The sequence below is a fragment of the Miscanthus floridulus genome, chromosome 8 (assembly GCF_019320115.1).
Source record: "Miscanthus floridulus cultivar M001 chromosome 8, ASM1932011v1, whole genome shotgun sequence".
Lineage (NCBI taxonomy): Eukaryota > Viridiplantae > Streptophyta > Magnoliopsida > Poales > Poaceae > Miscanthus > Miscanthus floridulus.
In genome coordinates, this window is record NC_089587.1 from 13,226,205 (window position 1) to 13,239,335 (window position 13,131).

The 13,131-nt window shown below is 42.5% G+C and overlaps 1 protein-coding gene across 1 annotated transcript; it reads right to left on the bottom strand.

Annotated features, from left to right (window-relative positions):
• Positions 1-7,833, bottom strand: LOC136468584 (uncharacterized). The gene is made up of 19 exons (XM_066467099.1): positions 7,640-7,833; positions 7,370-7,523; positions 7,062-7,097; positions 6,778-6,922; positions 6,411-6,639; positions 6,234-6,294; positions 5,551-5,695; positions 5,184-5,352; positions 4,998-5,066; positions 3,956-4,081; positions 3,779-3,839; positions 3,380-3,415; positions 3,097-3,241; positions 2,552-2,613; positions 2,152-2,187; positions 1,868-2,012; positions 1,501-1,729; positions 1,232-1,384; positions 1-52 (listed from the first exon to the last, which is right to left on the bottom strand). The coding sequence occupies exons 1-19, from the start codon at positions 7,831-7,833 to the stop codon at positions 1-3; spliced, it is 2,247 nt and encodes a 748-aa protein (XP_066323196.1).
• Positions 7,834-13,131: the final 5,298 nt, after the last annotated feature.

A 13,131-nucleotide genomic window follows, 5' to 3' on the forward strand; every position in this document is an offset into this window, starting at 1 on the left:
TCAAGTTAGGCTGGAGGGGAAGTCCTTCAATTTCCACAGCTTCATCAGGGACCTGCAAACATTTTTTCATTTGAGATACATGAAACACATTGTGTACCATCGATAAAATATCTAGAAGTTAGAGATGATAAGCAACCGGGCCACACTGCTCCGAAATCTTGTAAGGGCCCACATATCGAGGGGCTAGCTTTCCACGGACACCAAACCAATGCACCCCTCTCATAGGAGACACCTTGAGGTACACATGATCCCCTACTACAAACTGCAAAGGCCTTCTTCGCTTGTCCGCATAAGTTTTCTAATGACTTTGAGCTACCTTCAAATGACTCTGAATAATACTGACTTGCTCTCGAGCTTCTTTGATGAAATCAGGCCCAAAATATCCATGGTCTCCCACTTCAACCCAGTTAAGTGGTGTCATATATTTCTTTCCATATAGAGCTTCAAAGGGTGCCATACGAATGCTTTCTTGATAGCTATTGTTGTAATAAAACTCAGCCAAGTTCAAGCATTCATCCCACTTCTCAGGAAAAGAAATGGCACAAGCTCTCAACATATCCTAGTACCAGGTTTACCCTTTCTGTTTGGCCGTCAATTTGTGGATGATAAGCTGAACTTCTGAGGAGACTAGTACCAAGACATTCCTAGAGTTGCTCCCAAAAATGAGAGACAAAGACTGACCCTCTATCAGAGATGATAGTAAGAGGAACTCCATGCAAGGTCACAATCCGGTCAAAATACAACTTGGCATACTTTCTGGCTGAATATCTGGCATCCACCGAGAGAAAATGAGCAGAATTGGTGTTTTTAGGGTATCAATAAGCCATAAAAACAGTATTTTTAGGGTTCTTATTAGTTAGAACAGCGGCGGATCCAGGAAAAAATTTAGGGGGAGCTGAACAAAAGTGCGATAGCAACATAGCTCCGACTGCTGCTCGATCTTAAGTCTCAGCCCCACCTACACGATAGAACTTTGCCAAAAATTTTATGGGGACTCCAGGGCTCTGGTATCGGTAGGGGGCGCTCGAGCCCCCCCCCACGTGCAAGCACTGCAGCGCCTGTTGCATCGCTTGCTCCTGTCCTTCCACACCTAGGTTAGCATGCACGACATTTTTCGCTCTCTTATCCGTCTAGAGCTGCCCAACCTGCACACATGCCACCCATCACTATCAATTCTGGTGTAGAACCAGTTAGAGCTAGCTTATCAACCAGCAACTCCATAAGCACTCACATGTTCAACAAGGCATTCAAAGTTTTTCCCTCAAATGAATGTGTCCTGCGTCCGCTGATGATCTCCAGCAACATCACGCCGTAGCTGTATACATCTGCTTTCTTTGACAGAAAAACCTTGGGGCCATTCCAACACTCTGGTACGATGTACCCACTGCACAACAAGCATGCATAGGTGTCAAAAAATGCCCAATTTGATTTTCATTTCGATGGTTAACAGTTACCATTCTTAATAATAATGGTGAAACTTTTGGTTGCTTATGTACTTACGCTGTCCCGGCTGCCTTTTTGGTAGTCTGGTGGGTATTGCGACTATCACAAATCCTCATCAAGTCGAAATCTGCTATCTTCAGAATAAAGTCCTTGTCAAGAAGCACATTCTTTGGTTTAAGATCTCTATGTAGCATATTTTTGCCGTGGAGATAGCAAAGCCCTTGAGCTATCCGTAGAATGATGTTGAACATCAATTCCCACTCTAGCTTTTGTCCTCGTGAAGATGCTACATTTGAAAGCCAAATTTATTAGATTTTTAACCTTGATAATCTTCTACCCATTGTTTAAAGAGTAGTACCTTTGTAGAGAAGTTTTTGCAGGCTATTGTTAGCCGCAAACTCGTAGATTAAAAATCTACGTTCACCTTCAAAGCAATGCCCAAATAGCTTTAGTATGTTGTCATGGCGTAGGTCTACCACAAGAGAGATTTCCCTCTCAAAATCTTTAATGTCCCTCTTCAAATTCTTCAGCATTTTCACAGCAACTTCCCTTCCATTTTCAAGTACGCCCTGTGCCAATAGTTGCATTATTGTGAGAGAGTATCAATAAGCCATTAAAATGGTGTTTTTAGGGTTCTTATGAGTTAGAGCAGCGGTGGATCCAGGAAAAAAATTAGGGGGGTTGAACAAAAGTGCGACAGCAAAATACCTTCGACTGCTGCTCGATCTTAATTCTCAGCCCCACCTACACGATAGAACTTTGCCAAAAAAATTCATGGGAGCTCCAGGGCTCCGGGATCGGTAGGGGGGCCTCGAGCCCCCCAACGTGCATGCACCGTAACGCCTGTTGCATCGCCTGCTCCTATCCTTCCACACCTAGGTCAGCATGCATGACATTTTTCGCTCTCTTATGCGTCCAGAGCTACCCAACCTGCACACATGCCACCCATCACTATCAATTCGGGTGTAGAACCAGTTGGAGCTAGCTTATCAACCAGCAACTCCATAAGCACTCACATGTTCAACAAGGCATTCAAAGTTTTTCCCTCAAATGAATGTGTCCTGCGTCCGCTGATGATCTCCAGCAACATCACGCCGTAGCTATATACATCTGCTTTCTTTGACAAAAAAAACCTTGGGGCCACTCCAGCACTCTGGTGCGATGTACCCACTGCACAACAAGCATGCATAGGTGTCAAAAAATGCCCAATTTGATTTTCATTTTGACGGTTAACAGTTACCATTCTTAATAATAATGGTGAAACTATTGGTTGCTTATGTACTTATGCTGTCCCGACTACCTTTTTGGTAGTCTGGTGGGTATTGCGACTATCACAAATCCTCATCAAGTCGAAATCTACTATCTTCGGAATAAAGTCCTTGTCAAGAAGCACATTCTTTGGTTTAAGATCTCTGTGAAGCATATTTTTGCCGTGGAGATAGCAAAGCCCTTGAGCTATCCGTAGAATGGTGTTGAACATCAATTCCCACTCTAGCTTTTGTCCTCGTGAAGATGCTACATTTGAAAGCCAAATTTATTAGATTTTTAACCTTGATGATCTTCTACCCACTGTTTAAAGAGTAGTACCTTTGTAGAGAAGTTTTTGTAGGCTATTGTTAGCCGCAAACTCGTAGATTAAAAATCTACATTCACCTTCAAAGCAATGCCCAAATAGCTTTAGTATGTTGTCATGGCACAAGTCTGCCACAAGAGAGATTTCCCTCTCAAAATCTTTAATGTCCCTCTTCAAATCCTTCAGCATTTTCACAGCAACTTCCCTACCATTTTCAAGTACGCCCTGTGCTAATTGTTACATTATTGTGAGAGTCTCAATAAGCCATTAAAACGGTGTTTTTAGGGTTCTTATGAGTTAGAGCTGCGACAGATCTAGGAAAAATTTTAGGGGGGGCTGAATAAATGTGCGACAGCAACATACCTGCGACTGCTGCTCGATCTTAAGTCTCAGCCCCACCTACACGATAGAACTTTGCCAAAAAAATTCATGGGGGCTCTAGGGCTCCGGTATCGGTAGGGGGGCTCGAGCCCCACCAACATGCACGCACCGCAGCGGCTGTTGCATCGCCTGCTCTTGTCCTTCCACACCTAGGTCAGCATGCACGACATTTTTCGCTCTCTTATCCGTCCAGAGCTACCCAACTTGCACACATGCCACCCATCACTATCAATTTGGGTGTAGAACCAGTTGGAGCTAGCTTATCAACCAGCAACTCCATAAGCACTCACATCTTCAACAAGGCATTCAAAGTTTTTCCCTCAAATGAATGTGTCCTGCGTCCGCTGATGATCTCCAGCAACATCACGCGTAGCTGTATACATCTGCTTTCTTTGATAGAAAAACCTTGGGGCCACTCCAGCACTCTGGTGCGATGTACCCACTGCACAACAAGCATGCATAGGTGTAAAAAAATGCCCAATTTGATTTTCATTTTGACGGTTAACAGTTACCATTCTTAAAAATAATGGTGAAACTGTTGGTTGCTTATGGACTTACGCTATCCCGGCTGCCTTTTTGGTAGTCTGGTGGGTATTGCGACTATCACAAATCCTCATCAAGTCAAAATCTGCTATCTTCGGAATAAAGTCCTTGTCAAGAAGCACATTCTCTGGTTTAAGATCTCTGTGAAGCATATTTTTGTCGTGGAGATAGCAAAGCCATTGAGCTATCCGTAGAATGATGTTGAACATCATTTGCCACTCTAGCTTTTGTTATCATGAAGATGCTACATTTGAAAGCCAAATTTATTAGATTTTTAACCTTGATAATATTCTACCCGCTGTTTAAAGAGTAGTACCTTTGTAGAGAAGTTTTTGCAGGCTATTGTTAGCCGCAAACTCGTAGATTAAAAATAAACGTTCACCTTCAAAGCAATGCCCAAATAGCTTTAATATGTTGTCAGGGCCCAGGTCTACCACAAGAGAGATTTCCCTCTCAAAATCTTTAATGTCCCTCTTCAAATTCTTCAGCATTTTCACAGCAACTTCCCTGCCATTTTTAAGTACGCCCTGTGCCAATAGTTGCATTATTGTGAGAGAGTATCAATAAGCCATTAAAACAGTGTTTTTAGGGTTCTTATGAGTTAGAGCAGTGGAGGATCCAGGAAAAAATTTAGGGGGCTGAACAAAAGTGCGACAGCAACATACCTTCGACTACTGCTCGATCTTAAGTCTCAGCCCCACCTACACGATAGAACTTTGCCAAAAATATTCATGGGGGATCTAGGGCTTTGGTATCGGAAGGGGGGGCTAGAGCCCCCTAATGTGCATGCACCGCAGCGCCTGTTGCATCGCCTGCTCCTGTCCTTCCACACCTAGGTCAGCATGCATGACATTTTTCGCTCTCTTATCCATCTAGAGATACCCAACTTGCACACATGCCACCCATCACTATCAATTCGGGTGTAGAACCAGTTGGAGCTAGCTTATCAACCAACAACTCCATAAGCACTCACATGTTCAACAAGGCATTCAAAGTTTTTCCCTCAAATGAATGTATCCTGTGTCCGCTGATGATCTCCAGCAACATCACGCTGTACCTGTATACACCTGCTTTCTTTGATAGAAAAACCTTGGGGCCACTCCAGCACTCTGGTGCGATGTACCCACTGCACAACAAGCATGCATAGGTGTAAAAAAAATGCCCAATTTGATTTTCATTTTGACGGTTAACAATTACCATTCTTAAAAATAATGGTGAAACTGTTGGTTGCTTATGTACTTACGCTGTCTCGGCTGCCTTTTTGGTAGTCTGGTGGGTATTACGACTATCACAAATCCTCATCAAGTCAAAATCTGCTATCTTTGGAATAAAGTCCTTGTCAAGAAGCACATTCTCTGGTTTAAGATCTCTGTGAAGCATATTTTTGCCGTGGAGATAGCAAAGCCATTGAGCTATCCGTAGAATGATGTTGAACATCATTTGCCACTCTAGCTTTTGTTATCATGAAGATGCTACATTTGAAAGCCAAATTTATTAGATTTTTAACCTTGATAATCTTCTACCCGCTGCTTAAAGAGTAGTACCTTTGTAGAGAAGATTTTGCAGGCTATTGTTAGCCGCAAACTCGTAGATTAAAAATAAACGTTCACCTTCAAAGCAATGCCCAAATAGCTTTAATATGTTGTCAGGGCCCAGGTCTACCACAAGAGAGATTTCCGTCTCAAAATCTTTAATGTCCCTCTTCAAATTCTTCAGCATTTTCACAGCAACTTCCCTGCCATTTTTAAGTACGCCCTGTGCCAATAGTTGCATTATTGTGAGAGAGTATCAATAAGCCATTAAAATAGTGTTTTTAGGGTTCTTATGAGTTAGAGCAGTGGCGGATCCAGGAAAAAATTTAGGGGGCTAAACAAAAGTACGACAGCAACATACCTTTGACTACTGCTCGATCTTAAGTCTCAGCCCCACCTATACGATAGAACTTTGCCAAAAATATTCATGGGGGATCTAGGGCTTTGGTATCGGAAGGGGGGGCTAGAGCCCCCCAATGTGCACGCACCGCAGCGCCTGTTGCATCGCCTGCTCCTGTCCTTCCACACCTAGGTCAGCATGCATGACATTTTTCGCTCTCTTATCCATCCAGAGATACCCAACCTGCACACATGCCACCCATCACTATCAATTCGGGTGTAGAACCAGTTGGAGCTAGCTTATCAACCAACAACTCCATAAGCACTCACATGTTCAACAAGGCATTCAAAGTTTTTCCCTCAAATGAATGTATCCTGTGTCCGCGGATGATCTCCAGCAACATCATGTTGTACCTATATACATTTGCTTTCTTTGACAGAAAAACGTTGGGGCCACTCCAGCACTCTGGTGCGATGTACCGACTGCACTACAAGCATGTATAGGTGTCAAAAAATGCCCAATTTGATTTTCATTTTGACGGTTAAGAGTTAGCATTCTTAATAATAATGGTGAAACTATTCGTTGCTTATGTACTTACGCAGTCCTAGCTGCCTTTTTGGTAGTCTGGTGGGTATTGCGACTATCACAAAGGCTCATCAAGTCAAAATCTGCTTTCTTTGGAATAAAGTCCTTGTCAAGAAGCACATTCTCTGGTTTAAGATCTCTATGAAGCATATTTTTGCCGTGGAGATAGCAAAGCCCTTGAGCTATCCGCAGAATGGTGTTGAACATAAATTCCAACTCTAGCTTTTGTCCTTGTGAAGATGCTACATTTGAAAGCCAAATTTATTAGATTTTTAACCTTGATAATCTTCTACCCGCTGTTTAAAGAGTAGTACCTTTGTAGAGAAGTTTTTGCAGGCTATTGTTAGCCGCAAACTCATAGATTAAAAATCTACATTCACCTTCAAAGCAACGCCCAAATAGCTTTAGTATGTTGTCATGGCGTAGGTCTGCCACAAGAGAGATTTCCCTCTTAAAATCTTTAATGTCCCTCTTCAAATCCTTCAGCATTTTTACATCCACTTCCCTGCCATTTTCAAGTACGCCCTGTGCCAATAGTTACATTATTGTGAGAGAGTATCAATAAGCCATTAAAATGGTTTTTTAGGGTTCTTATGAGTTAGAGCAGCGACGGATCTAGGAAAAAATTTAGGGGGGGCTGAACAAAAGTGTGACAGCAACATACCTCCGACTGCTGCTCGATCTTAAGTCTCAGCCCCACCTACACGATAGAACTTTGCCAAAAAATTCACGGGGGCTCTAGGGCTCTGGTATCGGTAGGGGGGGCTCGAGCCCCCCCAACGTGCACGCACCACAGCGCCTGTTGCATCGCCTGCTCCTATCCTTCCACACCTAGGTCAGCATGCACGACATTTTTCATTCTCTTATCCGTCCAGAGCTACCCAACCTGCACACATGCCACCCATCACTATCAATTCTGGTGTAGAACCAGTTAGAGCTAGCTTATCAACCAGCAACTCCATAAGCACTCACATGTTCAACAAGGCATTCAAAGTTTTTTCCCTCAAATGAATGTGTCCTGCGTCCGCTGATGATCTCCAGCAACATCACGCCGTAGCTGTATACATCTACTTTTTTTGACAGAAAAACCTTGGGGCCATTCCAACACTCTGGTGCGATGTACCCACTACACAACAAGCATGCATAGGTGTCAAAAAATGCCCAATTTGATTTTCATTTTGACGGTTAACAGTTACCATTCTAAATAATAATGGTGAAACTGTTGGTTGCTTATGTACTTACGCTGTCCTGGCTGCCTTTTTGGTAGTCTGGTGGGTATTGCGACTATCACAAAGGCTCATCAAGTCAAAATCTGCTATCTTCAGAATAAAGTCCTTGTCAAGAAGCACATTCTCTGGTTTAAGATCTCTGTGAAGCATATTTTTGCCATGGGGAAAGCAAAGCCCTTCAGCTATCCGTAGAATGATGTTGAACATCAATTCCCACTCTAGCTTTTGTCCTCATGAAGATGCTACATTTGAAAGCCAAATTTATTAGATTTTTAACCTTGATAATCTTCTACCCGCTGTTTAAAGAGTAGTACCTTTGTAGAGAAGTTTTTGTAGGCTATTGTTACCCGCAACCTCGTAGATTAAAAATCTACATTCACCTTCAAAGCAATGCCCAAATAGCTTTAATATGTTGTCATGACGCAGGTCTGCCACAAGAGAGATTTCCCTCTCAAAATCTTTAATGTCCCTCTTCAAATTCTTCGAAATTTTGATAGCAACTTCCCAGAAATTTTAAGTACGCCCTGTGCCAATAGTTACATTATTGTGAGAGAGTATCAATAAGCCATTAAACAGTGTTTTTAGGGTTCTTATGAGTTAGAGTAGCGGTGGATCCAGGAAAAAATTTAGGGGGGGCTAACCAAAAGTGCGACAGCAACGTACCTCTGACTACTGCTCGATCTTAAGTCTCAACCCCACCTACACAATAGAACTTTGCCAAAAAAAAATCCATGGGGGCTCCAGGGCTCCGGTATCGGAAGGGGGGCTCGAGCCCCCCCCAACGTGCACGCACTGCAGCACCTGTTGCATTGCCTGATCCTATCCTTCCACACCTAGGTCAACATGCATGACATTTTTCGCTCTCTTATCCATCTAGAGCTACCCAACCTGCACACAAGCCACCCATCACTATCAATTCAGGTGTAGAACTAGTTGGAGCTAGCTTATCAACCAACAAGTCCATAAGCACTCACATGTTCAACAAGGCATTCAAAGTTTTTTTCCCTCAAATGAATGTGTCTTGCGTGCACTGATGATCTCCAGCAACATCACGCCGTAGCTATATACATCTGCTTTCTTTGATAAAAAAACCTTGGGGCCATTCCAGCACTCTGGTGTGATGTACCCACTGCACAACAAGCATGCATAGGTGTAAAAAAATGCCCAATTTGATTTTCATTTTAACGGTTAACAGTTAGCATTCTTAATAATAATGGTGAAACTGTTGGTTGCTTATGTACTTACACTGTCCTGGCTGCCTTTTTGGTAGTCTTGTGGGTATTGCGACTATAACAAATCCTCATCAAGTCGAAATCTGCTATCTTCAAAAAAAGTCCTTGTCAAGAAGCACATTCTCTGGTTTAAGATCTCTGTGAAGCATATTTTTGCCATGGGGATAGCAAAGCCCTTGAGCTATTCATAGAATGATGTTGAACATCAATTCCCACTCTAGCTTTTGTCCTCATGAAGATGCTACATTTGAAAGCCAAATTTATTAGATTTTTAACCTTGATAATCTTCTACCCGTTGTTTAAACAGTAGTACCTTTATAGAGAAGTTTTTGTAGGCTATTGTTAGCCGCAAACTCGTAGATTAAAAATCTACATTCACCTTCAAAGCAATGCCCAAATAGCTTTAATATGTTGTCATGGCGCAGGTCTGCCACAAGAGAGATTTCCCTCTCAAAATCTTTAATGTCCCTCTTCAAATTCTTCAGCATTTTGATAGCAACTTCCTTGCCATTTTAAGTACACCCTATGACAATAGTTACATTATTGTGAGAGAGTATCAATAAGCCATTAAAATAGTGTTTTTAGGGTTCTTATGAGTTAGAGTAGCGGCGGATTCAGGAAAAAATTTAGGGGGGGCTAACCAAAAGTACGACAGCAACATACCTCCGACTACTGCTCGATCTTAAGTCTCAGCCCCACCTACACGATAGAACTTTGCCAAAAAAATTCATGGGGTTCCACGACTCTAGTATTGGAAGGGGGGCTCGAGCCCCCCCAACATGCACGCACCGCAACGCCTGTTTCATTGCCTGATCCTATCCTTCCACACCTAGGTCGGCATGCATGACATTTTTCGCTCTCTTATCCATCCAGAGCTACCCAACCTACACACATGCCACCCATCACTATCAATTCAGGTGTAGAAGCAGTTGGAGCTAGCTTATCTACCAGCAACTCCATAAGCACTCACATGTTCAACAAGGCATTCAAAGTTTTTCCCTCAAATGAATGTGTCATGCGTCCACTGATGATCTCCAGCAACATCTTACCTTAGCTGTATACATCTACTTTCTTTGATAGAAAAACCTTGGGGCCACTCCAGCACTCTAGTGCGATGTACCAACTGCACTACAAGCATGCATAGGTGTCAAAAAATGCCCAATTTGATTTTCATTTTTACGGTTAACAGTTACCATTCTTAATAATAATGGAGAAACTGTTGGTTGCTTATGTACTTACGCTATACCGGCAGCCTTTTTGGTAGTCTGGTGGGTATTGCGACTATCACAAATCCTCATCAAGTTGAAATCTGCTATCTTCGGAATAAAGTCCTTGTCAAGCAGCACATTCTCCGATTTAAGATCTCTATGAAGCATATTTTTGCCGTGGAGATAGCAAAGCCCTTGAGCTATCCGTAGAATGATGTTGAACATCAATTCCCACTCTAGCTTTTGTCCTCGTGCAGATGCTACATTTGAAAGCCAAATTTATTAGATTTTTAACCTTGATAATCTTCTACCCACTGTTTAAAGAGTAGTACCTTTGTAGAGAAGTTTTTGTAGGCTATTGTTAGCCGCAAACTCATAGATTAAAAATCTACATTCACCTTCAAAGCAATGCCCAAATAGCTTTAGTATGTTGTCGTGGCGTAGGTCTGCCACAAGAGAGATTTCCCTCTGAAAATCTATAATGTCCCCCTTCAAATCCTTCAGCATTTTCACAGCAACTTCCATGCCATTTTCAAGTATGCCATGTGCCAATAGTTACATTATTGTGAGAGAGTATCAATAAGCCATTAAAACGGTGTTTTTAGGGTTCTTATGAGTTAGAGCAGCGCCGGATCTAGGAAAAATTTTAGGGGGGCTGAACAAAAGTGCGACAGCAATATACCTTCAACTACTGCTCGATCTTAAGTCTCAGCCCCACCTACACGATAGAACTTTGCCAAAAAATTCATGGGGGCTCTAGGGCTCCGATATCGGTAGGGGGGCCTCGAGCCCCCCAACGTGCATGCACCGCAGCACCTGTTGCATCGCCTGCTCCTTTCCTTGCACACCTTGGTCAGCATGCATGACATTTTTCGCTCTCTTATCCGTCTAGAGCTACCCAACCTGCACTAATGCCACCCATCACTATCAATTCGGTTGTAGAACCAGTTGGAGCTAGCTTATCAACCAGCAACTCCATAAGCACTCACATGTTCAACAAGGCATTCAAAGTTTTTCCCTCAAATGAATGTGTCCTGCGTCCACTGATGATCTCCAGCAACATCTTACCTTAGCTGTATACATCTGCTTTCTTTGATAGAAAAACCTTGGGGCCACTCCAGCACTCTAGTACGATGTACCGACTGCACTACAAGCACGCATAGGTGTCAAAAAATGCCCAATTTGATTTTCATTTTGACGGTTAATAGTTACCATTCTTAATAATAATGGTGAAACTGTTGGTTGCTTATGTACTTACGCTATACCGGCAGCCTTTTTGGTAGTCTGGTGGGTATTGCGACTATCACAAATCCTCATCAAGTCGAAATCTGCTATCTTCGGAATAAAGTCCTTGTCAAGCAGCACATTCTCCGGTTTAAGATCTCTATGAAGCATATTTTTGTCGTGGAGATAGCAAAGCCCTTGAGCTATCCGCAGAATGATGTTGAACAACAATTCCCACTCTAGCTTTTGTCCTCGGGAAGATGCTACATTAGAAAGCCAACTTTATTAGATTTTTAACCTTGATAATCTTCTACCCGTTGTTTAAAGAGTAGTACCTTTGTAGAGAAGTTTTTGCAGGCTATTGTTAGCCGCAAACTCGTAGATTAAAAATCTACGTTCACCTTCAAACCAATGCCCAAATAGCTTTAGTATTTTGTCATGGCACAGGTCTGCCACAAGAGAGATTTCCCTCTCAAAATCTTTAATTTCCCTCTTCAAATTCTTTAGCATTTTCATAGCAACTTCTTTGCCATTTTTAGGGTTCTTATGAGTTAGAGAAGCGGCGGATCTCTGAAAAAATTTAGGGGGGGGGCTAAACAAAAGTGCGACAGCAACATACCTCCGACTACTGCTCGATCTTAAGTCTCAGCCCCACCTACACGATAGAACTTTGCCAAAAAAATTCATGGGGGCTCTAGGGCTCTGGTATCGAAAGGGGGGGCTCGAGCCGGCCCAATGTGCACGCACCGCAGCGCCTGTTGCATCGCCTGCTCCTGTCCTTCCACACCTAGGTCAGCATGCATGACATTTTTCGCTCTCTTAACCATCCAGAGCTACCCAACCTGCACACATGCCACCCATCACTATCAATTCGGGTGTAGAAGCAGTTGGAGCTAACTTATCAACCCGCAACAACATAAGCACTCACATGTTCAACAAGGCTTTCAAAGTTTTTCCCTCAAATGAATGTGTTCTGCGTCCGCTGATGATCTCCAGCAACATCACGCCGTAGCTATATACATCTGCTTTCTTTGACAGAAAAACCTTGGGGCCACTCTAGCACTCTGGTGCGATGTACCCACTGCACAACAAGCATGAATAGGTGTCAAAAAATGCCCAATTTGATTTTCATTTTAACGGTTAACAGTTAGCATTCTTAATAAAAATGGTGAAACTGTTGGTTGCTTATGTACTTCCACTGTCCCGGCTACCTTTTTGGTAGTCTTATGGGTATTGCGACTATAACAAATCCTCATCAAGTCGAAATCTGCTATCTTCGGAAAAAAGTCCTTGTCAAGAAGCACATTCTCTGGTTTAAGATCTCTGTGAAGCATATTTTTGCCATGGGGATAGCAAAGCCCTTGAGCTATTCATAGAATGATGTTGAACATCAATTCCCACTCTAGCTTTTGTCTTCATGAAGATGCTACATTTGAAAGCCAAATTTATTAGATTTTTAACCTTGATAATCTTCTACCCGTTGTTTAAACAGTAGTACCTTTGTAGAGAAGTTTTTGTAGGCTATTGTTAGCCGCAAACTCGTAGATTAAAAATCTACATTCACCTTCAAAGAAATGCCCAAATAGCTTTAATATGTTGTCATGGCGCAGGTCTGCCACACGAGAGATTTCCCTCTCAAAATCTTTAATGTCCCTCTTCAAATTGTTTAGCATTTTGATAGCAACTTCCCTGCCATTTTAAGTAAGCCCTATGCCAATAGTTACAATATTGTGAGAGAGTATCAATAAGCCATTAAAACAGTGTTTTTAGGGTTCTTATGAGTTAGAGTAGCGGCAGATTTTGGAAAAAAATTAGGGGGGGCTAACCAAAAGTGCGACAAC